This window comes from Halichoeres trimaculatus, unplaced genomic scaffold, assembly GCF_033239565.1.
Source record: "Halichoeres trimaculatus isolate MK-OKI-2021-1 unplaced genomic scaffold, fHalTri1.1 fHalTri1_scaffold_23, whole genome shotgun sequence".
Taxonomy (NCBI): Eukaryota; Metazoa; Chordata; class Actinopteri; order Labriformes; family Labridae; genus Halichoeres; species Halichoeres trimaculatus.
In genome coordinates this window covers 14,895,506-14,920,777 of record NW_027437201.1, presented here as the reverse complement: position 1 = coordinate 14,920,777, position 25,272 = coordinate 14,895,506, and the positions used below count along the sequence as shown (strand labels likewise).

The 25,272-nt window shown below is 40.3% G+C and overlaps 4 protein-coding genes across 5 annotated transcripts; 2 read left to right on the top strand and 2 right to left on the bottom strand.

The window, feature by feature from the left end:
- Nucleotides 1-590: 590 nt before the first annotated feature.
- Nucleotides 591-4,604, bottom strand: eme1 (essential meiotic structure-specific endonuclease 1). 2 transcript variants are annotated; one of them, XM_074663436.1, is made up of 9 exons: nucleotides 4,484-4,604; nucleotides 3,130-3,797; nucleotides 2,873-3,000; nucleotides 2,610-2,699; nucleotides 2,091-2,212; nucleotides 1,480-1,618; nucleotides 1,289-1,404; nucleotides 1,011-1,200; nucleotides 591-901 (listed from the first exon to the last, which is right to left on the bottom strand). In XM_074663436.1, exons 2-9 carry the CDS (start codon nucleotides 3,770-3,772, stop codon nucleotides 725-727), a joined length of 1,605 nt encoding a protein of 534 aa, XP_074519537.1. In that variant the 5' UTR covers nucleotides 3,773-3,797; nucleotides 4,484-4,604; the 3' UTR covers nucleotides 591-724. The 2 variants fall into 2 exon arrangements, with proteins under 2 accessions (XP_074519537.1, XP_074519538.1); XM_074663437.1 differs by having other exon boundaries at nucleotides 4,480-4,594.
- A 272-nt stretch (nucleotides 4,605-4,876) lies between these two features.
- On the top strand, nucleotides 4,877-6,705 carry mrpl27 (mitochondrial ribosomal protein L27). Its single transcript, XM_074662565.1, has 4 exons — nucleotides 4,877-4,988; nucleotides 5,353-5,481; nucleotides 5,889-5,956; nucleotides 6,047-6,705. The coding sequence occupies exons 1-4, from the start codon at nucleotides 4,949-4,951 to the stop codon at nucleotides 6,251-6,253; spliced, it is 444 nt and encodes a 147-aa protein (XP_074518666.1). The 5' UTR covers nucleotides 4,877-4,948; the 3' UTR covers nucleotides 6,254-6,705.
- A 371-nt stretch (nucleotides 6,706-7,076) lies between these two features.
- LOC141784722 (uncharacterized) lies at nucleotides 7,077-11,221 on the bottom strand. Its single transcript, XM_074662564.1, has 5 exons — nucleotides 10,963-11,221; nucleotides 10,179-10,285; nucleotides 9,992-10,087; nucleotides 9,747-9,908; nucleotides 7,077-9,081 (listed from the first exon to the last, which is right to left on the bottom strand). Exons 1-5 carry the CDS (start codon nucleotides 10,997-10,999, stop codon nucleotides 8,863-8,865), a joined length of 621 nt encoding a protein of 206 aa, XP_074518665.1. The 5' UTR covers nucleotides 11,000-11,221; the 3' UTR covers nucleotides 7,077-8,862.
- Nucleotides 11,222-12,519: 1,298 nt separating this feature from the next.
- On the top strand, nucleotides 12,520-24,838 carry LOC141785389 (ras-related protein Rab-37-like). Its single transcript, XM_074663709.1, has 9 exons — nucleotides 12,520-12,851; nucleotides 18,175-18,285; nucleotides 19,910-19,951; nucleotides 20,113-20,179; nucleotides 20,297-20,349; nucleotides 20,538-20,603; nucleotides 20,876-20,932; nucleotides 21,018-21,094; nucleotides 21,440-24,838. The coding sequence occupies exons 1-9, from the start codon at nucleotides 12,696-12,698 to the stop codon at nucleotides 21,543-21,545; spliced, it is 735 nt and encodes a 244-aa protein (XP_074519810.1). The 5' UTR covers nucleotides 12,520-12,695; the 3' UTR covers nucleotides 21,546-24,838.
- The last annotated feature ends 434 nt before the right edge of the window (nucleotides 24,839-25,272 follow it).

The window sequence follows — 25,272 nt, the reverse complement described above, 5'->3', positions numbered from 1 at the left end:
CTGTATTGCTCAAACTGCAGCTGTTGTCTTGTTAGAGTCAGGGTGAGGAGCTCAATGAGTGAAATTAAAATGTGCCTCTGATGTGTTATCAGTATGTTAAATGAGATTCAGCTGATTCACACAGCACAGACTTAACAAACAGGGATATTTTGGTGTCACTCTTACATGAACGCTCTGATTATGAGCTCCTCATTTTGTAACCTTTTTGGTATTTTTCACGTCTTCGGAATATCTGACCTGAGTGAGAAATAAATGTTTTGTTGGGACATATCTTATAATTCATAGGATGACTTTCCACAGATTTGCTGAATCATGTCAGGGCGTGTAGAGCCTGCTGTCAGAGAACCAGCCTTACACAAAAAGACATTTCCAACATTTAAATAAATTGTAAATCAAAGCTTTTATGCTGAGGTTATGGCAAGCTCCTGTCTCCATCTGAGGTGGTCATAAACCTTTGGGAGGCGTTCACTGAGATTAGATCACAGCTATCAAAGAATTGCACATCATTTGCACCATTCCCCTTTGTCTGCTCCGACTCAAAATCTGTTTCACAAAACATATTCAGTGATTATATCAAGCTCAAACACGCTCAGAAAGTTTTTTTTTAATAAAACTTTAATATCTACAAAATTTTAAAAAATACCTTTTTACATTCATGGTGTCAAACCAAACAGAGACACACAGCCTTGAGCTCTTTAACACAGGATGTGGACTGTGAAGGCCTTTAGACAGTAGAGTCCAGAGTCTGCTCAGGATTGCGGCAGTTCATCAGGAGGAAGAGGCGTTTAGAAAGTTCTGGGCCGACTCGTCGAGTAGTGGAGGTGACGCCCTCTCCTCTGCGGATCAGGATGTCGGACAGCAGAGAGATCTTCTCACGCTCGCTCTTACAGAGATTGTACGCCTGCAGAAAGACAGGGAATCTTCAATATTAGGAAAGCAATACTAATCTGTAGAAATGTCTCATGATAAGGATAGAAAATTGGTTGAACAAATGTTTTCAGTGTGGTTACCTTCTGCAGCAGCTGCGGGGACGGATACGCTGCCAGGATGGCCGAGGCTATATCCGTACTGACTCTGTTCAGCTGCTGGATCTGTCTCTTCCACACCTGCAGCAGCCCCTTCCCCGCTCGATCCACCTTCTGTCCCCCTGCCCACTCACTCTCCAGGTAGAAAGAGAAGCCTGTCTTCTCCCTTTCTCGCCTGTACCACAGAGAACAACAGAGCATCATGGGAGAAATGTGTTTGATGATCTAACAGAGATGGAGCTGTTGAGATGAAGATCTCTTACTTGAAAGGCGCTTCAGCCACGGCTTTGGTCGTCATTGTGATGTGATCAGAGAAGTCTTTCCAGGTTGCTAAGAAGCGGACTGAGACGCCTGTATGGAGCTGGAGGTGCACCACTGCCTGATGGGAAGTTAGGAAATGCTTTAACATGAAAAAGTCTGTTACATTTAAAATTTCCAATACTATCTGACGTACCTCCTCTACTTCCACTCGTGTCACCTGTGGAAGAGCCTCTGCCCCTCCGTTCTTCCTCCTCTTCTTGGCTTTCCCTCCACCTTGCTCCTCACCCGTCACCGCCTCTCGTAACCTCTTCTGACTCTGAGACTTGTTGGATCTGAGGACAGAAAGTTAGATCCTCACTCCTCACACAGATTTCACACAGCTCAGGCAGACTCTGCTGACACTGATGGGCGACATGTTTCCACTTGCTGCAGCAGAGCCAGATGTGTTCAAGGTGGCTTACAAGCTATCTGAGAGACATTTCTTGTTGTTTTAACAAGTCAGTGAGTGCTATACTTCACACTGCTGTACACATTCACAGCCTCCTTCTCCTGTCAGACAGCAGAGAGGGATTCAGAGCTTTGTTTACGGGCTCAGAGTGGTTGTTCTTTTCTTTTCCTCAGACTGTCTGTCCTTTGAGCTTCCACCACCTCCAGTAAGACCAAATGTATTCTGAAGAAAAGTCAGCTATTACTGCAAATGTGTTTCTATTTATAAACATATTGACTTCTTAATAATTTCCACCTGAAATCAGAATTGTCAGATTTAAATTAAAGATGGTTTTGTACTGAGATATCTTTTCCTACCTGAAATATTTCTCCAGGTCGATAACCACCAGGCTGAGGATCTTATCTGGATGACGCTTCTGACGTTCCTGGACCCAAGAGGTCAGAGAGGGACCAGACTCAGACCTGCCCTGCCTCTCTTCCTGCAGGATATTAATAATAATGAGGTATTCTTCACTATTTATAGTACATATATATATGTGCATCAGAAGCTAGAGCTTGGTAATATGCCATGAATAATTCAGCATGTTTCACAATACTGTAGAAATTAATTATATTGAATATTTGCAACAAAATCTTCACCTCTACAACAACAACCTTTGGGATTTATTGTAGAGGAAAACTGCTGTAATAAAGATCTCACAAATAGATAAGAAACAAGTTTCTTTTGCGTTACTTAACCAAACAGCTGAGTCATGTTGGCTTCCTGTAGTGGCCTAAATGCTGTAGTACCTCATTAATTCAGAAAAACATTTCCAAAATGTTCACCCAGGTTTGAAAAAGTCATTATATTTCTCTTTTAGCAGATGTACCACTGACCTGGACGTAGTTGTTGATCAGCGTGATGAAGTCATCAACAGTCATCTGCATCACAACATGAGCCTCTGGTTCGCACACTGCATCCTCTGTCTGAGAAACACACACATAGGAGATCCATTAAGAATTGAAAGGAACAAAAAGGAACATCACTAAACTGCTTCTCATTTAAACCATGGTCTTTTAGTGTTGAGGAAATTTCCGGAACGTGTCAGGAGAAATCTGGCACAGCCAGAGGATGGGATAATTAGTTAGTGTGTTATCACCTGAGCACAGGGAGTCCTCCTCATCCAGCTGACACTGCGAGGGAGAGGCTGTTTCTCTATGGCACAGCTGCAGCCCAGAGCCTGCACTGACGCCAGCAGAGTCCCGCCTCCCTCCAGCTGAAGGAGAGCTGCAAACAAAACAATAACACTCAACACCTCACATAAAGTGGCTCTAAGAATATAATACATCAAAAATACGCTTGTAAATGTTGTTATTTTGCTTGCGTTTGAGAGATTATCCTGCGTTTTCTGTCTACCTGGATCCACAGCCACCACCATGTGTTTGATACACTCCTCTGGCCTCAGGGCTTTGGCAGCCTCAGCCAGAGCTCTCTTCTCTGCCTTCTGCCTCTCCTGTTCCATCCTCAGCACATCCTTGTCTCTCTGTTGTTCCTCCCTGGCCCGCCTCCTCCTCAGGGCTTCCTCCCTCGAGGCCTGGATCTCCTCAGCTGTCCGTTTGGAAGGTTTCCTCTTGGTGAGGGAGGTTTCATTGAGGGGGAGAGGCCTTGGAGGAAGAGTTGCTTCCTCCTCTGAGCCATGTGAGAGCTTGTTGCTTACTGTTCTCACCTGATGGAAGTCAGGCAGATTGGATGTTAAACACAGCTCAGCATCTTCTTCATTAGTGACAGCAGAGGTGGTGGTAATCACATTGTCCTGTTTGTGTTTAAGTCTCAGAGCCAGAGGGACATAAGGTGCATCGTCATCAGAATCGCTGCTGATCATCATAACATCAGCTGTTCTTTTACCCTTCACTGAGGTAAACATCTGTGATGTAGCTTCTTCTGCATCACATTTAGCATGGTCTACTTTCTTTGTGCCACTCTGAGACACTTGGCTGAGGAAGTCAAACACAGGCAGCTCCTCATCCAGGTCACTGGTGCAGTCACTGTAGCTGCCCATTTCATTCACGTACAGGAAGAAGTGACTGTTTGGAAAAAAACAAAGCAAAATATATGTAGAACTACAAAGAAAAATGCAATGAAAGATCGAGAAATTCATTTTTCTTTTGGTTGGAGAAAATGTTGAAATCAAAGATCTACGGTTTAAAGGATAAACAAAGAGAATCAGAACTTCAAAGCAGCTTTTTTAAAAAGCATGAAGTTAAATCTAAACAAGATTTTTACAAACTAAAATTAAAAATGTAAAGAAATTATCAGTTAATATCGAAAAAGGCGAATAACCAGTTTAACAATATAAAAATTTTTTTTAAAGAGACACATCACCAAATATTGTTAATAAATCTGTCGTATTTGGTCATCGATGTCAGATATCAAGAAATGTATCTTATGCAAGTTGGGAGATTTTAATAGCAACCAGGTCAAGCTATTCTACAAAAAACGGCTGGTATTCGCATTTTTTTTTAAAGTTGGTGCAAACATCTTGTTAGCATAAATATCGCGAGTTGTCGTTAACAGGGCTCGTTTTTTTTAAAGCATTCAAACTACACTGAACTTAATAAAATAATCTGAATTTAAAACTATTCGTAAATTTAAAGAAAGGTTTGGTCACTCGTTTTTTATTTTTGTGCAGACGAAAGAAGATATACAGGAGAGCTACCGTCAGATGACATTCAACGAACACTGCGATTTCTGGAGGAAAAGTTTTACCTACTCCAAAGATTTCTTGCTTTCAGACGTATGTTCCTTAAAGCGCTAGAAATGATAAATTTGTTGCTAAACCTAAAGATCGATGTGCTCGACGTTGAGTTTTTTGTTTCTGTGCTGAATGTGTTGCTCATTTGAACTCCCCGGGTTGAAACGTAATGTTGCATTCATGTCTATAAAAAAAACTCCGTTCGACATCCACAAGACTATCTTTAGTTTTTAAATATATCAGTCACAGTAAATTTACGAGTATGAACAGTTTTGAGAATACTTCTACTGATTTTATTTTATATCGTTTGAAAATATCACATTTATGTTTTTTTTTCTTAAGATTTGAAAGTAAAATTTAGTGCTCAACAATTAACGTGTTGCAACGTTCCTCAGCCTGCCAACTTTCTTGGGGAACCTGAATGCAACAAGAATATTCGGATGTGACGTAAACACACTGCTTACGCGTGTGACATCAGCCAAGATGGCAGCGCTGGCGTCCTTGATGCTGAAGTCGAGAGGAGGTACAACCATTAAAAAACGTGTTTTTAATTCCTTGTATTTGTTTCTACTTAGTATTATTACTTTTTTTTTCTCGTCGTAGAAAGGCTGGAGGAGCTAGATATATGCTAATCTGCTGCATTAGCTTAGCTTCCCCATGTGTACATCAGCATGTAATGTCAAAGGCGCGTTAAACTAGTGTAAACATGACAGAAAACGTGTACAATAGTGAACAATGAAGCCCCAATGATCAATGTCGGCTATAGGCTTACACATATCTACAATAAAATGAGGTTTTATTTGTTGTATATTTTAATTATTCTTTTAAGGACGCTGAAAATTTAACTATCTTGACTTTAGATGTTGTATCTGTTCTGCTGGTTTCAGGTTTGCTGTTACCAGGTCAGTCTGCTCTCCTTGAATCAGTGAGGTTTGCTTCTAAGAAGTCCGGGGGAAGCAGCAAGAACATTGGAGGAAAGAGCCCTGGCAAGAGATATGGGTTCAAGAAACAGGATGGTAATGACAAAATATATAGAGCCACTTTTCATTCATTTATTTTCTACCACTTCTCCTAATCAGGGTTGCGGGTGGTTAATGCCTATCCCAGCTGTCATTCAATCACAGGGCTGACACACAGAGACACACAACCTTTTACACACACTCATACCATAACCAATAACCATTTTACCTGATGAGCATGTTTTAGGACTGTGGGAGGAACAAATACATGCACTGGGAGAACATGCAAACTAGAAAGGTTCGCCTTGCCTAACCCAGGATTCAAAGTGGTGACCTTCTTGCTGTGAGGCAACAGTGCTAACCATTGCACCACCATTGCAGCCCAAACTACTTTTCATTTTGTCTTATTTCTTCTGTCATGACTGCAAAATGATCACTAAAATCCCTTTTCGTTTGTCCACCAGGTAACTTTGTCCATGCAGGAAACATCCTCGCAACGCAGAGACGTATAAGGTATCACCCAGGAGCTCAAGTGAGTAGAACTTTTTGTCTCCACTAGTTGCGCTCTGATCCAGTTATCATCTACTAGTTCTGATCCCAACTGTCTCCTCCCTGTCTTCAGGTGGGGATGGGGACCAACAAGACACTGTACGCTCTGGAGGACGGCTACGTCAGGTTCACTAAAGAGGTCTACATCCCTCCACCTCGCAGTCCAGAGGCCTCAAAGCTCATCACCAGGCTGCCGCATGGAGCTGTGCTCTACAAGACTTTCATCAACGTCATGCCAATCAAACAGGAGGGCAAATTTAAACTGGTGGACATGGTCTGAAGCAGTCTGGACTCATGTGCAGGTGGTTCTCCATATCCCCAAAATCTCCATGAAGCAGGTGGGATTGGGGAGGATTTGCTCTAACTGACACTTTTTGCTGACGTCTGGAGATCTGAGTGAAGAGCTGAACATCAGACAGAGATCAGTGAAACATTTTGCTTCTCTCTCTCACGCATAATTTTGCTTTGTATTCACTCATAAACACATCCAGGAAAATTTAACATAAAAGAAATGAAAAAACATCTTCCCAATCAATGTTGTCAGTGATAAGTTATGATACATAGTTGTTCTGTATGTACTGTATTAAAGTTTTATATGAAATCCAGACATTTGATGGTTCTGTGTAGAGGGTGTTTTCATGTTTTGTCTTTTGGGTTAAGGCGTGAAAATTACATGCTGAAAGGAAGGTCAAAATAAAGGTATTAGCAGGGGAATGGTATTTTATTCCTTAAAGGGTATTTTCCGCATGAGCTCAAACCTTTTCCTGTGAACCTAATGCTCATGCAACAGCTAAGATATGGAACTCCAAACCATCTAGACAGAAAGTGTCAACATGACACTCAGACTTTGACACTGATTACAAAAATGATTGTGAGAAAATTTATTAAGGTCCTGCACAAAGTCTTCAAAAGCTCTGGAACAGATTGTTAAAAGTTTGAACAGTGCAATGCACACAGGTGACCACAAGATGGTGTTATATCACTGCTGCTTGTTACAGTCACACTGACTGCATCTTTCAACGGTCACATACAACTCAAAAAAATGTGTCAGTCATCAGTTCTGGATGCAACTCTGCTTGCAAATGTTATCAAAGTCAGTCTGCTGCCAGTCTGTCTGAAGCCTCTTGCTTTTATTTCTTCCGCCCCCTAGACTTGACCTGCTCCCCTCTTTTGTTGTTATAGATTTCCCCAACAAACCTGGTTCCCTTTTTTTAAATTCCACCTTCTGATCCAAGAGGAAATCTTGTTTGATTACGACGGTGTGGGAACGTTCTGGAAAAAGGTTCCACTCCATTTTTTTGCCGTCAGTAAGATGCAACACCAAAATCTACCACCAGATGTCATACAATCATCACTTTATTACTTGGATATTTATTTCCTTTCCAGAACTAAAGCAACAAATTCCCCCTGATCCTGTCATTTATTTATTTCTTCTTAAACTGAATGTGAAAGCAGCACACACATATTTTAGTGATCTCTCTGTCCCTCAGGATGCTAACTGTTCTACCTTAATCACATCTTTCCTGTGTAACTCCTCCTGTGTAAACAGTGTTTACAGTACCAGCTTATCTGTGAGGTATTTTGACAGTGTTAAGCAAGAATGAAGAGATGAAGTGGAACATTTGTGTTCTGGGGAATACAGCTGTGGTATGCAGAGGGAGTGTGGGTGACGCCTGGTACACTGCAGAGGAGTTTGAACGCTGTCATGAAGCAGAATCAGCAGAATGATCGATGTGAGGCGTTAACAGACAGAGCGGAGAATGAATTTCTGGAAAGTCCAAAGCATGGTCTGTTCGGCGCCAAGGATAACCAGGAGATATTTCTGCAAAAATATGTAAGCAATGGCATATCTCATATACTGTACATATGCTTCCTCTTAATAAAAAAGAACAAATAGGCCACAAAGTTACTGAATAACTACTCACTGTTTACCGTCCAGGTCAGTATCAGGTCAGAAACTCTTCAACGGGTGCCTTAAAAGCACATTTTTAAAGGTGTATTCCAGTTTTCATAGATACCAGTGGAACTAGATAGAGTTTTTGTTTTCAGTTTGTGTTTGATTTGAGTTAAAGAGTAACTCTGCTGTCACACTTTTCCTGTTAAACTCAAAATAACAGTCATTAGTAATGAGTAACTGATTAAGCAATACCTGTTTAACCCAAAGGTAAGTCCATGTGAGACACTCATGGGGTCTTGTGTGAATAATTACAGAAATTAGAGATGATAAAAAAGAATGTAGAAACACAACGTTTTAATGGTTACCCAAAAAGAGTATCACTTGAGAAGGCTTTATCCTCCGGAAAACACAAATACATGGGAAAAGTGTCACAGCTCCTTGTCCGGTAGTTAACCAAAAAAATGAGGTTACAGCCATGTTGATCAGTAGATTAATTATCTGTACAGTAAGCTATCATGCAGCTACAGCGAGGTTTGCAGAAAATAATAATTGCATTTCAATCCCTTTAGTCTCGAATGAATTGTCTCAACAGCTAATTTGACAACCATTTTTGCTCCTAAGAGGATTCAGACATTTTCAGACTTACACATTTGATGACCATCCTTGGTGCAGTTGCAGCCTCCTATTTTAATAGAAATCAAACGAAGGGGGAAAGTTTTGTTACAAATGTTTGGATGTTTTTTTTAACACGCACATTTTACTGTTCCAGGAAGAAAAAAACACTTAACCTGCCAGTAACTGAACAAACAATGAATTGATGTGTCACTCTTGGAGTGTACAGCTTTAGTCAGAGTCATTAGCATGAGAAAAGCTTTCAGCAGAACAACAGCTCTGCCTGAAAGAGGAATTCTTCTCTTCCAGAAACTCCTGATAGTCCGTCTCTTTTGGCTCTAACACCACGGGTCGTCCTGCTCTGTGGGTCAGCAGCTGAGTCAGACAGACAGAAACCTGGAGCTGGGAGCCGATGAGGAGGAGGAGGAGGAGGAGGAAGGTGGGTCTTGGAGTACTGAGGGTGGTTGGCTTGAGTCCTGTGTGTCTTCATCAAGCTGTGAGGAATCACCTTGGCTGTGGACTGACAGATGAGCAACCTGCAGGTGTGGGGGTGAAACTTCAGCTGGCTGGTTAAAGGTTTCTTCATATGTTGGTGGAGGCTAGAATAGAAAAACAGGAAAGGAAGTGTTGTCATGTGGCATTTCTGAGGATGCACCTTAAAGAGTTAAATCTTGGATCTAAAATGGATTGTTTCCTGAGCTTTAATGCAGATATCTGTTTATGGAGATGAATTGATCATCAGCAAATTCTCACTAATGGGAGACATGATGTGGATACAGCATGTCCTGATTTTGCTCTTCATACAGACTTTTTCCTGCCTAGTTAGTTACTCAAACTCGTTATATCAGGATTTTCTTTTTGACAATATCAAAATTGGGATTCTTTTTAAAAAAAATGTTGTTTTTTTCAAATTCAAATTCTTCATGTCAGTCTTTGTTTCTGAGCTGGATCGGGGAAAAAATTACCCTTTTTTAGCAGAGGGTGAAATGTTTCTCTCTGACTCAGGTGATGTGCATTTTATGGTAAATATGACTCCTGATATAGACTTTAGACATCATCATCATCACTGAACTTTTTCACATGGTCTGGTGTTAAAAAAAGAAAACTAAAAATAGCAAAAATAGTAAATATCAAAGAATTGAAATTTAAATCAAATTGACACCCCAAAAATCCTAATAGAATCAAATCGCGAGAATAGCATATCGTCCAGCCCTAACGTACATGTCTGCTATGTCTACAATAGAGATAAAGATAAAGAGCTCACCTCGTGTGGACAGCCAATCAGACCAAAGCGCTGTGAGATCATGTTGTGGATCTCTCTCTGATGGTCCTTCTTTCGGACGCTCTCATAGGACGGCAGCCTGGGCAGATCCCGGGTGAGATAGTAGTCTGTAGGTTTCCCAATTATAAACAACCTTCCAGGGAGCTGGGTGAAGAAATATAATCATGAATTATTTGGAAGCTGCACAAATGTTCCTTAAGATACTGTTACTCATCCTCAGTGTCTACCTGTGGTCCAGCAGCTCCCTGGGTCATGGCAGACCGTTGCTCATCATGGGTCAAGCCAATCAAAGTGTGTCTGCTGTGGTACGGATGTTCTTCGTCCTGAGAGAACAGACAGATGTTTTTGTTGAAATACTCACTAAAGCTGATGGCGATCATCAAATCTGTCTTGTCTCTGTGTTTTGGTTCTTACACTGTAGTGTTCAGTGCTGTCAGCTCTGAATCTGGGGCATAGTGGATCTCTTCTGTGGCAAAGCACCACAAGCATCAAGATCACAAAACCAACAGCTACACAGCAGCCTGAGGAAGAGGAGGAAGATTACACCATCAATGCCCAAAATTATGATTTTATGTCTAAATCCATCTGGGATTTTTCATACACTGAGGCATCCAGACCCTAGACCCCTGAGGAGGTTTAGAATGCACCAACAAAATTCAAGACAAGCACTGCCAAAACTTTTGGCTGTATCCCACTGAGAGGAAGAACAAATACTTTAGTTAAACAATCAAGGCTTTCCCCCTCCGCATGCACTTTTACCCGCTGGACTGATGGCTCACAAGTGGCCATGTGTCAGTGTTTGCTCTTCAAGAGATCAGCTGTTTCATCGGCTCATCTAACTATCTGAACACTTTGTGTCACACCTTCATTGTAAGCCTATCAGCTTTCTGCTTTCTTTATAAGTGCAATCATTATCTGCCTTTAACTGCACCCCTCCTCCTCCACCACACTGTTTTGGTTTGCTTAACGGGGTTGAAATCTCCTTGTATGAGCCTGAATGTCTCAGATGTTTTAAGTGTTATCTCTGTTAAAGCTTTTTGGTTTAAAACAACCAAATTTACAGTCAATATAACTCCCAAACTTTGTGCTTTATGCATCAAAATGCTGTAAATTTACCCTCATATCCAACCTGTATCATATCTGTACTTATTAAAAGACTTGTGCTAAATGAAATACCTAAAAATGGTTTTGTTCTCACCTGAAGCCATGATGACAGTCAGCAGCTCTGGAGCCATCACAGCAATCTGTCTTGAAGTCTTTAATCCTTCCTCAGTGAGTTTCCTTACTTTGCTCCCATCATCAGTAGTTTTTCAACTAATCTCTGCCGCTTTTTAGATTCTGAAGGAGAGCAGAGTCTCTGAGTCGCTTTCCTAAAATCTGAACAAACCTCCAGACACTCAGTAGACACAGAATCCTCCTGGGTGAACAAGCAGCTAAACATTAACACAGAGAGTCAGGGGAGTGTTGTTGGCAGAAGAACGCAGACCACACAGACACAAGGACGACTCTCTGCAGAGTGACTCTTGGGGAAACTCTAGTGGACTCTTAAAGGAGGCACAGGTGAAAATAACCTGTTGAGCTTTCTGAAACACTACGGTATGCTCCAAGCAAAAAGCATGATGGTAACGTGACGACAGTCAGGGATCAAAAAAACTATAGGATAGGATTCTGCTTGCCCATATTTTAAACATGGATTAGTGCTTGATGACCAGATTAAATGTGTGCAGATTTTCAAACCTCTACATATTCATATGTTGTGGAAATCCCTGAATATGTCAGTGAAATCAAAACACTGTTTAAAAATAGCACAGGATCTTCACTGGATCTTCATGAGACTAGCTGAAATGATGAGGTCATCGCATAAGGATCTCCTAACTCCAGTTCATGGTACATTGGAGGCGCAGGCCTAAAACACCAAGATCTGCCTATAACTCTACCCCTGACAGGCCTCCAGATGGTGAGCCAATCAGAGGGAAGGGGGTTTGTGGAGAGGGAACCTTAAAGAGACAGCAGCTTAAAAAAAGTGTTTGAGACCAAGACTGAATTAAGGGTTTTCTAAGTCATGAGTAAGAGACACAGGGATTTTTCTTTGAGCAGTAAGTCATGTGAAGACTACTACGGAGGCACAAGAGGGACAGAATAAATACAGATTTTTTTTCTTTCTTTCTTTCTTTCTTTCTTTCTTTCTTTCTTTCTTTCTTTCTTTCTTTCTTTCTTTCTTTTTTTTAACAATATCACTTTCTATAGATGACAAGAGCCACTAAATCTTTGTCTTCCTACTCTTTTTTTTTTTTTTTTTTTTTTTAACTTTTTGCTTTTGCAGCCTTTTTGAATCTACTTTTTAGTCCCAGTATTGTTACAAACCTGTTGCAAGTTTGCCTGGTTATTTGGAAAATGTTTCCTGTGGGATTTATATTTATTTTCTTAGCATTACATAACTTACAGTGCTTTGTTTTGCTGTCAACTTGTTCAGAGTTGCTGGCACCAGATTCTAAGAGCACACATATTTAAAATAAAATACACACTTTTAAGTCCATGAAATAAAATGTAAAGATATCAAAGGACAGAGACCCAAATCGCAAAGTTTCAAGGATAAGTGTTTAAGTTAATGTCTTGTCAAAGGCCTTGAAAGTGAGTTCGTGCATTTCATCCTTCCATTGTCACATCTTCTCTTTCTACAAACTTCACATCCTCCTCCTGCTCTCATTGGCTGCTCAGTCTCATCCTCTTCACTCTCCATCATCAGCCCCTCCCCCTCTTTGTTCTGTATTCAACGTAAACGATCACGACACGCTTTGTAAATGTTAAGTGATGTAGGCAGAGGACCACGACTCAGTCAGAGGAGGAGCTTCAGAGAGAAAGAGAGGTACTCTGACAGTATTTATCCTCCTCACGGACTCCTCGGGTGGAAACGCGCGGGGTGGAGGCAGGATGGAGCGGATGGAGTCGATGGAGCCGATCTCGGCCAACTACACCTCGTCTTACCCGGAGATCCAGCCCGACAGCGGCTACCAGTCCCGAGAAACCACCGAGAACAAGGCGAGGACCCCTCCAGCTCCGACATATGATGAGGAACTTGTGCACAAGGTCAGAGAACGGATTTAAAAACGTTCAGTATCCCAGAATGTTGGTTTGGTGTCACATATTTCAACTACAAAGCAGCCACATTAACTTAAAAGTAGGTTTTACTGTCTTATTTGTGTCCTGGATCGTTTTATCATCAGTATTTATGGATAAATTTCCTTTGATATTCATAAAAACATCCGGTCATTCCTTCGTGCTGGTCTGCTCAGGTTTTTGCGCTCTCCATGGTGCTGATCCGCACTTGGATGAGGTTTCACTTGGTCCGTTTCCAGGATGGTGGTTTTCAAAATCTGGCCAAAACACATAATTCCTTCAGCAGTGAGGCCAAATTTTAAGAGTAATGCTTTTCACTCATTTGATCCTTCTGATTTTAGAAATAAGGTACTTTCTCCTAAAACGCTCTTGGACAATTGATAAGCCTTGTTTGCCATCGTGACACCAAGTGAAATGTTTAAAACCCTTAAGTAGAAAATATGCCTCTTAAGATTTAGGTGAAATTACATTTGTCTGCCAATTTATTATTATAATACACACTTTTTTATGAGCAAACAGTTGATGGAGGGATAGATGGAAGCAGAGGAATCTGTTGATGTGGCATCCCTGACTCCCGAAGAGGATTCACCCCGTCAGTCGACTCTGTTTGCCTCTTTTTATGCTAATTCATGTCTTACTCTTAGTCTACGGAGACTGAATACAGACTCCTTAAAATAAACTTTACCCTCTAGCAATTATTGTTATCTACCTCTTTGTAGCATCAAACATCAAATTATTACTTAACTCAGAAAAATAAACACTGGGATGTATATCAAAATGATAGGAATTATCAAAAATAATGGAATTATGTTGGAAATAACGGAATTGGTCATGCACTTTGATTTTGTACTGTATGTTAACACAGAGACAGCAGGCTATGGAGGCATAATTTGAGACTATATTTACTAAATGACCAGCGGGACCTAGCAGAACTCTACTGGGAGTGAAAGATAATGCATCCAGGCCAGGATGGCTGACCCCTGACCTCTGTGTAGATTTAACAAAGAAAATAGAGAAAGTCCCCGTGGGCTGCAGGGAAACGTCGCTTTGTGTTATAAAGACGCTCTGCAGGAGCAGCTGCATCAGTGCAGAGACTGAGAGTGGAGTCGGTAACAGCATGTGTCAGTTTTTCATCTTGATGATTGATTGTCAGTGGCCATTGGAATAAGTAAATCAGTAATTTGCTTGGATGTTGGTAGAGCAAAGCAATGAATATAAAATCTAGTACTTTAATCATCAGGAAACTTAAACAGAGCCAAGATCCCTCTGGGCACAGCTCAGCCCAGCAGACCAGCCAGTTTAATGCTCCTGCAGAGTGGGGGTGCAACTTTGCAACTTCTACCTCTGGACACAGAAATAAACAGTAATAAAATAATACAGTGAAGAAACATAATAAACATAAACCTCTCATTTGTCAAGATCTAAACATGGTGGACTTTTTTTGATAAGCCTCTTGATTTGAGCTGTTGCCAGCCTTTGAAGCTTGAACGATGCTTTACCATTTTCAGAAATCAAAGCGATAAAGTCTGCACCTCTTTGAAACATGAGCGCCTGCCAGTTTAGAATTTACTCCCCACAACTCCAGGGAATATTTCTCCTCCACTGGCTTCATGTTGCTTTGCTGCTGTGATGCATTTGTTTACTTCACTCTGAAAGCCGAACTTCACTGACTCCACTAGGGATTGCAACCAACCTGTTAGCATTTAATCCTTGCAACTCAGATTATACTGTTAAATTCTCGTGTGGCACCTTTACTTAAGCATGATGCATTGAGTTTGCTGTTTGATTCTTCAGCTGAAACTCTTTTGGAGACAAATGATCTTTCAGAATATCTCTGTGATCGTAACTGAAATGCTAACTCTAACTCCCTCAAATGATATAATCTATACATGCACAAATTTATAGTTGAACATGCTCAACATTATTGAAGCTATAGAGTAATTAGCACATAAGATAGGAAAGAGATGCTTGTAAGTGACTCTGACATTAGTGTAAGTTTAGTGAGTTTCCCCGAAGGATGATGATGATGATGATGATGATGATGATGATGATGGTCCAGTGAGACATGAACACAGTTTGCCTAATGTTCCCATTATCACCAGCTGCCTTTAATTGACTTGGAAGTTGTGTGTTTATGTGTGTGCATGCTCATTCAGAGAGGGGAGCAGGTGCTTTAAAAACGGGCAGATTCTAACGACAAGCTGATGCTCTCTGTTATTTCTGTGTACTTTAAACATTAGTTTCTCTCTCTGTGTCTCTGTCCCCTGAGGGATCAGGTTACATTACACAACAACATGAGAGTAGCGTAGCTGGAGCTCTGGCTGGTTGGTTGGAATAGTGATGAGGACATGAAGATGAAATGTCTCTGTGGTTTACGCTCCATCTGAAACTTTCTCTTACATCTCACCGCCAGACTCTCTACTCCGCCTCAACATCAGTACTTTTTATCTCACGACTTTGCTCACAGACTTTCTTACAATTACAGAGGAACATTCTGTTAACCTCAGTGGAAACTCACAGTGACAGATAATTCACCTCCTGCAGAGAGCCACACAGAGAGATGTGCTCAGGAACAAATAAAATCAAAGTTCAATCTCTCTGCAAAGCCCTGATGTGATCTGCAGCCTCCATGGAAACTCTCAAAGAACCTCTTTTCCCAACATGGCTTAAACTGGAAAAAGAAACTCACACTGAGTTAATCTGTTTGTGCTCAGGAGCCCCAGAGAAAATGAGTCTCTCTCTTACGCACCACACATGAATGATGACTGCATACATTAACTCACGATTAATTCCCGACATCTGCAGTGTTTTCACCTAAGTGCCTCCAGCCAAGTGTAAGATTCCCCTGTTACCACGGAAACAGCATCACCCTTTTCCCACCACAGCATCCTCTTTGTCACGTGTATGTGAGCGTGTGTGATTCTACAACTGACCTCTTACACACAAACAAACACACACATATATATACACACACACAGGAATTAAGCCACATGCTCTCAGTGGTGCCAGTAAACAGGAAACAGATGCTGTGAGGTTAGAAGAGGATAAAGTGAGATAATGAAAGTTCTTCCATTCAGATGATGCTTTAAAATCCACTTCAAAGAGAATTTTTGTATTTTTAATGATTGTGTCTTTTATATAGTTCAAATTTAAGGATGTAAATGACTTGAAGGTGCAGAAAGTTGTCCAAAAAGGCTTCAACCTGCTGAAAAACAGTGCAGGCTTTAACAGCTGCATGTTGATCCTTTAGGGATCAAATCACATCCATGGGAGTTCTTGTTTTTGTCACCAACAAACTCATGTTGTTATTCTGGGTGTCAGAGAGGATCCCTTTGGAAATAAACCTGTTTGAAAGTAGAGAGGGCTTTTAAGCCATGATATTCCTCCCCATTCATAAAAAAACAGAAATTCTACCTCAGGAGTTGGTGGTTTGCTGCTGCCTCTGTTGAAATCACTCAGAGTTTTTAAGTAGGTCAAGGTCCAAGGTGTTGTTTGAGCTACTCAAAGAGGCACCAAAATATCAAACCAATCTAGGCAGAGGTAGACAAACAAGTGGTCTACTGCTGCCTCTGTTCTTTTATGGTTTTGTTTTTGTTATAAAGTATTTTAGATTCATTGCTATGAGCAAGTTACAACTTGTCACCAAAAGAAAAAAAAATGTTTAGTAAAGAGTAGACAAGCAACTCCCTTGTCATTTTTTTTTATTATTCTTAACCAGTAAATTAAAGTAATTGTTTAATAACCTTTGTTGCCATTAGTTTTCTGTTCCATCAAAAATGTAACCTTAGGAGTTGGTGGTTTACCGCAATCTGTGTTGCTTACATACTTTAGGCTTTGTGGCAGAGTACTGTGGTTGGTAAGTTTAGACCCAACACTATCTTTAAGTTTCCCAACAATAAAAACCCGAAATTTCTTGTCAGAGTGGGCAAACAACTCTTTGGTTCATAGGAGTTCCCTTCAGAAGAAGTCATTTTAAAAAGAAAATATATTGTTCAATAACTATGTATGGGCACCAGAGTCTGTTTACATGTTAGGTTGGATTAGCCCCAGGAGTTACTGGTCCTCTACCACCTCTTTTATTTCTATAATAGGCAAACTTTGAAACAAGAAAAAGCTGTTTCATCACTCTGTTCAGCTACCAGACTCCCTTCACAAAGCTTGATATTTTATCTCAGGAGTTGGTGATCTACTGCTGCATCTATTGATTAAATACAAACAACGCCCTGGCTAGCGGAAGATTACATCTCTTAGAGACTATCTTGAAAGGGAAACAGGCCTTTTCTGACCAGAAGCAGTTGTTCAGTCATTTTCTGTGGCTTTCATATTCAATATACAAATTCATTAGAAGTTGCTGATTTACTGCAACCTCTGTTTGTGATGTTGTTTTCGTGCTGTGGGATTCTGATACACTCCAGTTAAGTTGCAGAGGACGATGGAGCTGATTTCAGTTCTCTTCCACAACTGAGACGTTACATTTTCTGGAAGTGCGTGGTTTTCTTCCTTAAAGCTGAGATCAAAGTGAAGCTCCTCAGCTGTTGAGAAAAGCTGCTTCATCTCTAATCCTTTCTTCATTTTCCCTCGTCTTCCTCTGCGCTTCTTTATCATTCAGGAAGAATTTCAGCTACACTAAGGTTCAGCTGAGTCACAGTGGTTTGATATGGTGTGTGATCAGGTTTTGTTGCTTTTATTGTTTGAAATGAAGCGTGAGGCAGCTGTGTAACAAAAGAGATGTCCTACTCAAGGTTGTGCCATTGCACTAAATGTCTCTGCTGATGTTAAATACAGAAGCTCGCCCTTTTCAGGTGATTATTGCAGTGAATAGAGTTGTGACAAACTCACAATGAGACGCCCTTTGAGACCTCTGATGGTGTCGCTGATAGTCGCTGAAAGACCTGATTTAAGTGGTTAAGTAAAGACCCGTCCTGACCTGCACAGGAGAGATCAATGCAGCAAACCTTACAGCTCTTTTCCTGTCACAGTGAGTGTGAATGAGCATGTGTGTGTGTATGTGTGTGTGTGTAGGCAGTGAATACCTCAGTGTGGAGCCTCTGTGCTGACTAACTCTGATGTCTCTGATGCTGCCATTCATTCATGTCATTGTCTTGAAGGTTGCCTCCTGCAGCCTGTGAGTCACCCTAATAACTGCCAGCTTCTCATAAAAGATAATATTATTTGTGCTTCCATGACGCAGCTACTGACTCACAACTCAGGGTGAACAACTGTCATGAGCATTGAGCCAGAAAGTGCTGTACAGGATGTTTTATTTTTATTGATCCAGTTTTCATTTCTGCAGACCATCCTGGTCGGGGACAGCGGTGTGGGGAAGACATCTCTGCTGGTGCAGTTTGATCAGGGAAAGTTCATCCCTGGGTCCTTCTCTGCCACAGTGGGCATCGGATTCACGGTTTGTGCCCACAAACAAATTATGAATACATGTGTGATACACCAGGTGAATCAGACTAGATCAGATTGCTTAGGTTCTAAAATTTGAATCCCGAATTTATAGAAATTCCCAAAAAGTTACCAAGAAACACTTTTACATAATCAGTTGTGATGCTTTCTTGGCACTACAATTTGTGTTTTATGTCTTAAACCAGGGGTGGCCAACCTGCGGCTCGTGAGCCACATGTGGCTCTTTGCCTTTCTGTGTGCGGCTCTTCTATCCACTATATAGTTATGTGTAAGGGTGTGCCGATCAATGTAAAATATTGATATACTGATGACAAAGTTGGGATCGTTATTGATCAATAAATAGGTGATGAGATTGATACTTAAGTTTCAGTTTCTCTTCTCTACATGTGCTCCTCTTAATAGCTCATGTGCTCAGATCTATCTATCTATCTATCTATCTATCTATCTATCTATCTATCTATCTATCTATCTATCTATCTATCTATCTATCTATCTATCTATCTATCTATCTATCTATCTATCTATCTATCTATCTGTCTATCTATCTATCTATCTATCTATCTATCTATCTATCTATCTATCTATCTATCTATCTATCTATCTATCTATCTATCTATCTATCTATCTATCTATCTATTTAAATATATAGATAGATCGGTCGATTTGTCTCTTCTGCAGTAAAACAGACATTTGTATTTGACACGGCTTCAAATAAGAATTTAAACACACTTATTAACACAATAAATCTTGCTTTGAAAATTAGAAACTTATTGATTTTCATTTTATATAATTTCGTATATGTGTGAGAAGTGCGTTTGTAAGACCTCGAGTGTGGTGTGGCTCCTTGTAGTACCACAGTGATTTTAGTGGCTCTTGGTCTCTGACTGGCTGGCTACCCTTGTCTTAAACCTCAAAATTCTGCAAGCAAAGTTTTATATTTGTGCTTAAATCAGTAGTCTCATCATGGTGTTATTTCTTAAAAATCTAAACTACTTAAACCTGAGACTTAAAAGTCAGTAAAATTGTGTGAAATTATGTAGAATACACCATGGAAGGACATTTTGTATATGTCATTTTTTTCTAAGCCAACTCAAATGATAAACAGAATGTAAAATTTTCACATTTGAGACAGGATGTTAGGTTAAGGTTTTTGTTTATGGTGTGATTCAACCAATCAGAAATCAGCAGGCTCTGGTGTCTGCAGGAACAATCCCCTGAGGATCCAACAAACCAAAAAAATTGACCTTTTTTTGGCATGTGAAGGAGTGAATTTTGCTTAATTTCTGATCTGAATTCTTCATCACTTCTCAGACTGTAAAAAATGCATGATAAAGGGAGTTGACACCAGAAGTTGTTTTTCCTTGACTGCTGGTAAAATCAGAATGCCTGATGAGACTGCCATTGTTCTCAGAAGAATACAAAGTCGGGTTAGAGCCGTGAAGGTTAGAGAATAGGTTGTGGATGAATAACAGGAAGAAGATGGAATCTTTGGATAAACATATTAAGTGTAGCAGAGTTAGAGCCTTAATCTGTAAAACTAAAAGTAAACCTATCTTTTGTTCTGCTGTTTGAACAGCAAACAAACGCTGTGTAAAATCTGTTTCTTCCTCCCTCAGAACAAAGTGGTGACTGTAGACGGAGTAAAGGTCAAACTACAGGTCAGTGACTGAACCATTTGACGTGCTGTCACAATAAAAGCCTAATTTTAGAGCTGGGCTGGTTTCCTGTGTGTGTAACTGAAAATTAGACAAGGCCACAAGGAACCAGGCCAAGTCTTCTCTGCGTGTACTGAAGCTTTTTTTGTATCTGTGTGTTTCAGATTTGGGACACAGCAGGACAGGAGAGGTTCAGGAGTGTGACACATGCTTATTACAGAGACGCACATGGTGAAAATACCCTTCTGACTGTCGGCTGTGGTTTTATTCTCAGTGCTAATAAAAGTAGAGCTGTGCAGCAAGAAAAGCTCATATTTATTTGTCTTATTCTGTCATGTCTCCCTGTAGCCCTGCTCCTCCTCTATGACATCACCAACAAAACCTCCTTTGACAACATCAGGGTGAGTCTGCGGACAGAAAATAAACTGATCATAAAATTAATAAAGCTAAAGAGAGAATGCATTTTACCTCTGTGGAGAATAAATCACATAAATCTTAAATGACAGCCTAACGCAAATGCACACTCGCTGTTTTTGTACTGTGTGTTTATGTTTGTGTGTGTGTGTGTGTGTGTGTCTTCTCTTTGCAGGCATGGTTAACAGAGATCCATGAGTATGCACAAAGCGATGTAGTCATCATGTTGCTGGGCAACAAGGTGAGAGGAGAAACTCAAAGATGCTCTGCAAGAAAAAGAGAGTCAAGACAGATTGAGATGGATGTGGTCTATGGAGAAACTGGAGGAAAGTGTGTCTTTGATAGCAGAAACAGAAAACATGGCTCTGCTGTGACATGAGGTTCAGGGGGAGGTTTGATGAAACCTTTCCTTTTCCTTTTACAGAGGAAATTTGGAGGATTTGGAGTGTGTATAGTAGAGATGTTTAGCCATGACATGATTTGAATCAAACCTTTCTGTGTCTCCAATCTCAGGCCGACATGAGTGCTGAGAGAGCGATCAGGAGAGATGAGGGAGAGCGGCTGGCTCGGGTGAGTCTTTCATTCTGCTCTTCATCCTCACCTTCAGGTCTCCTCTCTGATCTTCTCTGCTGTTTGTTCCCTCTCGTGTCTGCAGGAGTATTCAGTTCCCTTCATGGAGACGAGCGCAAAGACAGGAGTCAACGTAGATCTGGCCTTCACGGCTGTCTCCAAGTACGCAGATAAAACTCCTCATTTGATTAATTTATCAAAGCCTCTTAAAAGCTGCTGGCTACTCCCCATTCTTATAGAAGTGACTTTTCTTACTGCTTTAAAAATGGCAGTGTGTGCCACTCTTTTCTTCTGGTCACAGTGTGAAATTCTCTAAATGAAATCTTTGGTCAGCAGCTTGAGCGTTCAGACTGCTTACACAGCAGGCTTCACAGATGGTCGAGTAAAACTAACCCCACACCGCCATTAAACACCCCAGAGTCTCAAAACCACATTTTGGATTCATTAAAGGATTAGAAAAGCTGTTTGTACTTTTCTAACAGTGTGACGTCTGCTTCTGTTCCTCAGGGAGCTGAAGCACCGAGCCGTCCAGCATCCAAATGAACCCAAGTTCCAGATCCACGAATACATCGAAGCACAGAAAGAGAAGTCAGGCTGCTGCAGCTACTTCTGAAGCTCATCTAGTGAGTCCTCCTCCCACCGCTCCGGGTGCTCAGACTGTCAGGGACTCATCGAGCTGCTGAGTGGGAGGAAGCCCGAATAATTCACTGCTGCTCCCAAAGTATGACGCTGCCATTCATTCAAGACTGCGAGCCAAAAGTAGATCAATGTGTGAGAGGAGGATGATAGAAAACCCACGTCTGCTCAGCTGGAAACAGTTTACTTCGGTCCTTAAACTGGCCAAATCAGAAGCTTAAGATATTTATAAACAGTAGTATAAATATTATTTCAACTACATGAGAAACTTGTTTTCTATTCTGGAGTTAGATGAGAAAATACTCTAATATGTTTGCGACAGAGCTCAGCACTTTTGCTTCACAGATCAGATAAATAATTATCATGCAATCTGTTCATTTCAGGATAGAGATCTATCTCTGAAGATGACACATAAAGCCTGCCAACACCTAATTTTCACCTGACATCCTGATGTTAGCGATAAGCAAAGGTGTGACAGCAAGACATCATTAAATTTCTAAACCAGGCTGTAAACAAGTGTAATTCTGCTGTGAAATAGGCATTTCAATCTGAGGACTTCTGGGTGTTTGCAGACAGTTTTCAAGTGAACACACATGAGGAACTGCACTGGAGGTTAACCTCAAGGAGATAAGACAGTTTTCTGCCAAATGTTGTGAAACTGCAGACATGGGAATTACCTGCTCTTGCATAACTTTCAGTCTGAGTCTGGCAGTGTATCTGTCACTCTCAGCTACCTATAAATTCTGCGACTTTATTTCAGACTAACATCAAAAAGCTGTCACCAGTGATGGAAAGAGTCTGACTGACACGCACTGTCTTCCCTTGAGCTAGCACAGTTAAAATATTCTGAACACAGACATAATATTAATGTGGATCTTCTCATCTAACTCATATAAAGAAGCCAAACTAATGTACTCCACAAAACCTTTAACAGTTCTCCGAAGAAACATATTGAGATTTACTTCTTTTTAACTAAAGTTATGGATGCTTGCCTTATATAAATCTGACTAAAACATTTTCCTACCCTTTAATTTAAATCTTCTCTGATGGACATATGAGGACAATACAACCACCCCTGTTTGCCGAAGGGAAGGCTGCTATTCAAACTCCCAACACCCACACAAAGCTGACAGAAACCAGAGGAAAACACAGTTTGAAGGCAGACTTATGTAAGTTTGGATCTGCTTTGAAAAATCAACACTGCTGCAACTTTCTGTGTCATGCAAGAACCAACAGCTCCAGGCAAAGGCCACACACTGTGTCATGGATGCAATTCAAAGCCAAGAAGACGGACTAAAGCCCCAGCTGTCTGAAACTCTGTCAGACCAGTTTCTTTGTTTTCTAACTGTTCAGATGACGTGACAGTCAGCTGCTGTTGAGCGCTAACTGACTGATGAAAAGCTGGAGGAAATGTGCTCTAAGCGCCTGAAGGACAACTGAAGACAACAAGATGAACCATGAAAAACCATTTAGTCACTTTAAATGTGTCTATAGAGAACGGTCTACTTGATTAACTCAGAGTGGGATCAGATGGATCTGCAGTTGTATCACTAGTTTTGTCTTTCATTTAGTAAGTAATGTTTTTGTAAAAGAGTATCCAGATCTTGTCAAAGTTGGCTGCACCTTTCCTCATCCCTACAGAATTATTTTGCTTTCGTGGGCAATTTATGGAGTTAAAGCTCAGCTGCATGTTTGCTGGATTGCATGAACCAAATCTGTGCTCAGTGCCTCCTGAATATAAAAAAAATGTTTATATTTGTATCAAGATGGACATATAGAGAGTCTGAACTATCCCCTCATATTTAAACTCGGTGCTCAGGGCTCAATTTTTATTGAAAGCTGTATCTTTAAAAACTTTTTTTTTCTGGCCACAAGAGGGCAGTAGTACGAGATGTAAACATATTTATTGTATATTATATGTATCATTGTTATATATTATCCTCTTCAAAGAGTTGTTTTGACAACAACTACAACAAAATTTCTGACTTATAGCACCAAGTTTATTGCCAACCATTGGTGGCTCTATTTTGGTCTCCGCCAAAGGATATATCAGTCTCTCGAGCATCTAAACACCCAACTAATACTCAAACAATTCTCATCCCAGGCCCCCTATATTATTTCTAATCCTTGGTTTCAAAGCAGTTGGCCAGTTTATGTTCAGGTTTTTTTTAGGATGAATAAGAATCTGTCTTATTATTTTTTATTTTGGCGGAACATCATCAAGGAATGCTGGCGCCTGGACCAAGCCAAATTGAAAAGAAAAAGAAAATGGTTTAGTTTAGACACTGAAGCTATGTGGTAAGGATAAAAGCTGAATCGTCAGGTTTACACAATGAAGTCCTGCAAACACCATACCCACATGGAAAAAATGCAGAATTTAAAGGGTGCTTGCAATCCAAAACTATTGAATTTGTGCTGAAGGGAGTTGTAAAACTTGAGTCCCCTTAAGCCATTTTACAGCAGACAGTTATTTGGTCCATCATTAAAATAAAAAGAAGGATAGGTAGAGCTTTAAAAAACTATGATGTCAGAACAACAGTTCTTTTTATCAGGTTTTACAAGCAGAAACCCCTGCAGGGCAGTATGCAATGCTTTTCAGCAAACATTTCTAATTATACAGTGACTATTTAGATGCTCTGACTCAGTTTTTACTGTTCAGATCTTATAAAGTTTATAATCTTATCAGATTGCACCCTCTATAAAAAATATTTTAACGGTTGTTTGATGTCAGTCCATGCTGCAAAAAGTTGTCTTTGATGTGTTGTATGCTGCAAAAATTAAAGTATTTTTAACCAAGCATGGTTTGTATGAGTAACAGTCTTCACCAGTCAGATATGGTTCTTAATGTGCGGTCACAACAAAAAAAAAAAAGGTGTATGAATGTTTGTGTGAGAGAGAGGAAGTTAAAATAAAATGACTGTGATTAGTTCTGAACAAAGTGCAAACTAATGGATTAACTTTACCCTGTAAAACAGTTCTAAAACATGAGGCCTCATCAACGTGTAGCATGTGGTGAAACTGGCAAGTTATCAAATTTACATCTTTCCTACTTGCAGATCGTTCCTTCAAAATAAAAGCTTGAGCATCAGGTGGAGAGTTAATTTCAGGATCAAAAAGGTTTGCCCAGCAGGTTCTTACTGCTTACAGACCATATGTTACAGAATTAATTAACGTTATTAGGGACACACTGTTCTGTTCTAATTCACCAGTTTGGCAAATCTCATAGTCTGCTTAGTAAGAGTCTAGTTAGAAAACCAACATGCATATCAGAAAGCATTAAGACTTAAGACATATGTACAATTTTAACTTTTTTTTTTGTTAAATGGAAAAATAAGGAAAAACAGTTTGTGTATTCTGTGCTTCAATTATATGTTATAGGGGCAATTCAAGGTAACCAGCGTGATTTTTTTTTACTAGAAAAAAACAAACAAAAATCTCCTTTTTTTGAAATATTTTCAAAGAATCACACACGTAAAGAAAATCAACCTGTCCCTGACATTGTACTGCATTTAATCAATCTAGGGCTCATTATTTAGTCATATCTGGCTGTTTTATTTTTCTTTAAATATTGTTTCAATGTTTGCTTAAATGACCCTGCTTCTTTCTTGGCCAGGTAGCTCTTAAAAAACCTATTCAGACCCTACAGAGACTAACCCACTCATCTGTTTTAGGGTACTTGTAGATGGCCTTTTTTGGTGTCATTT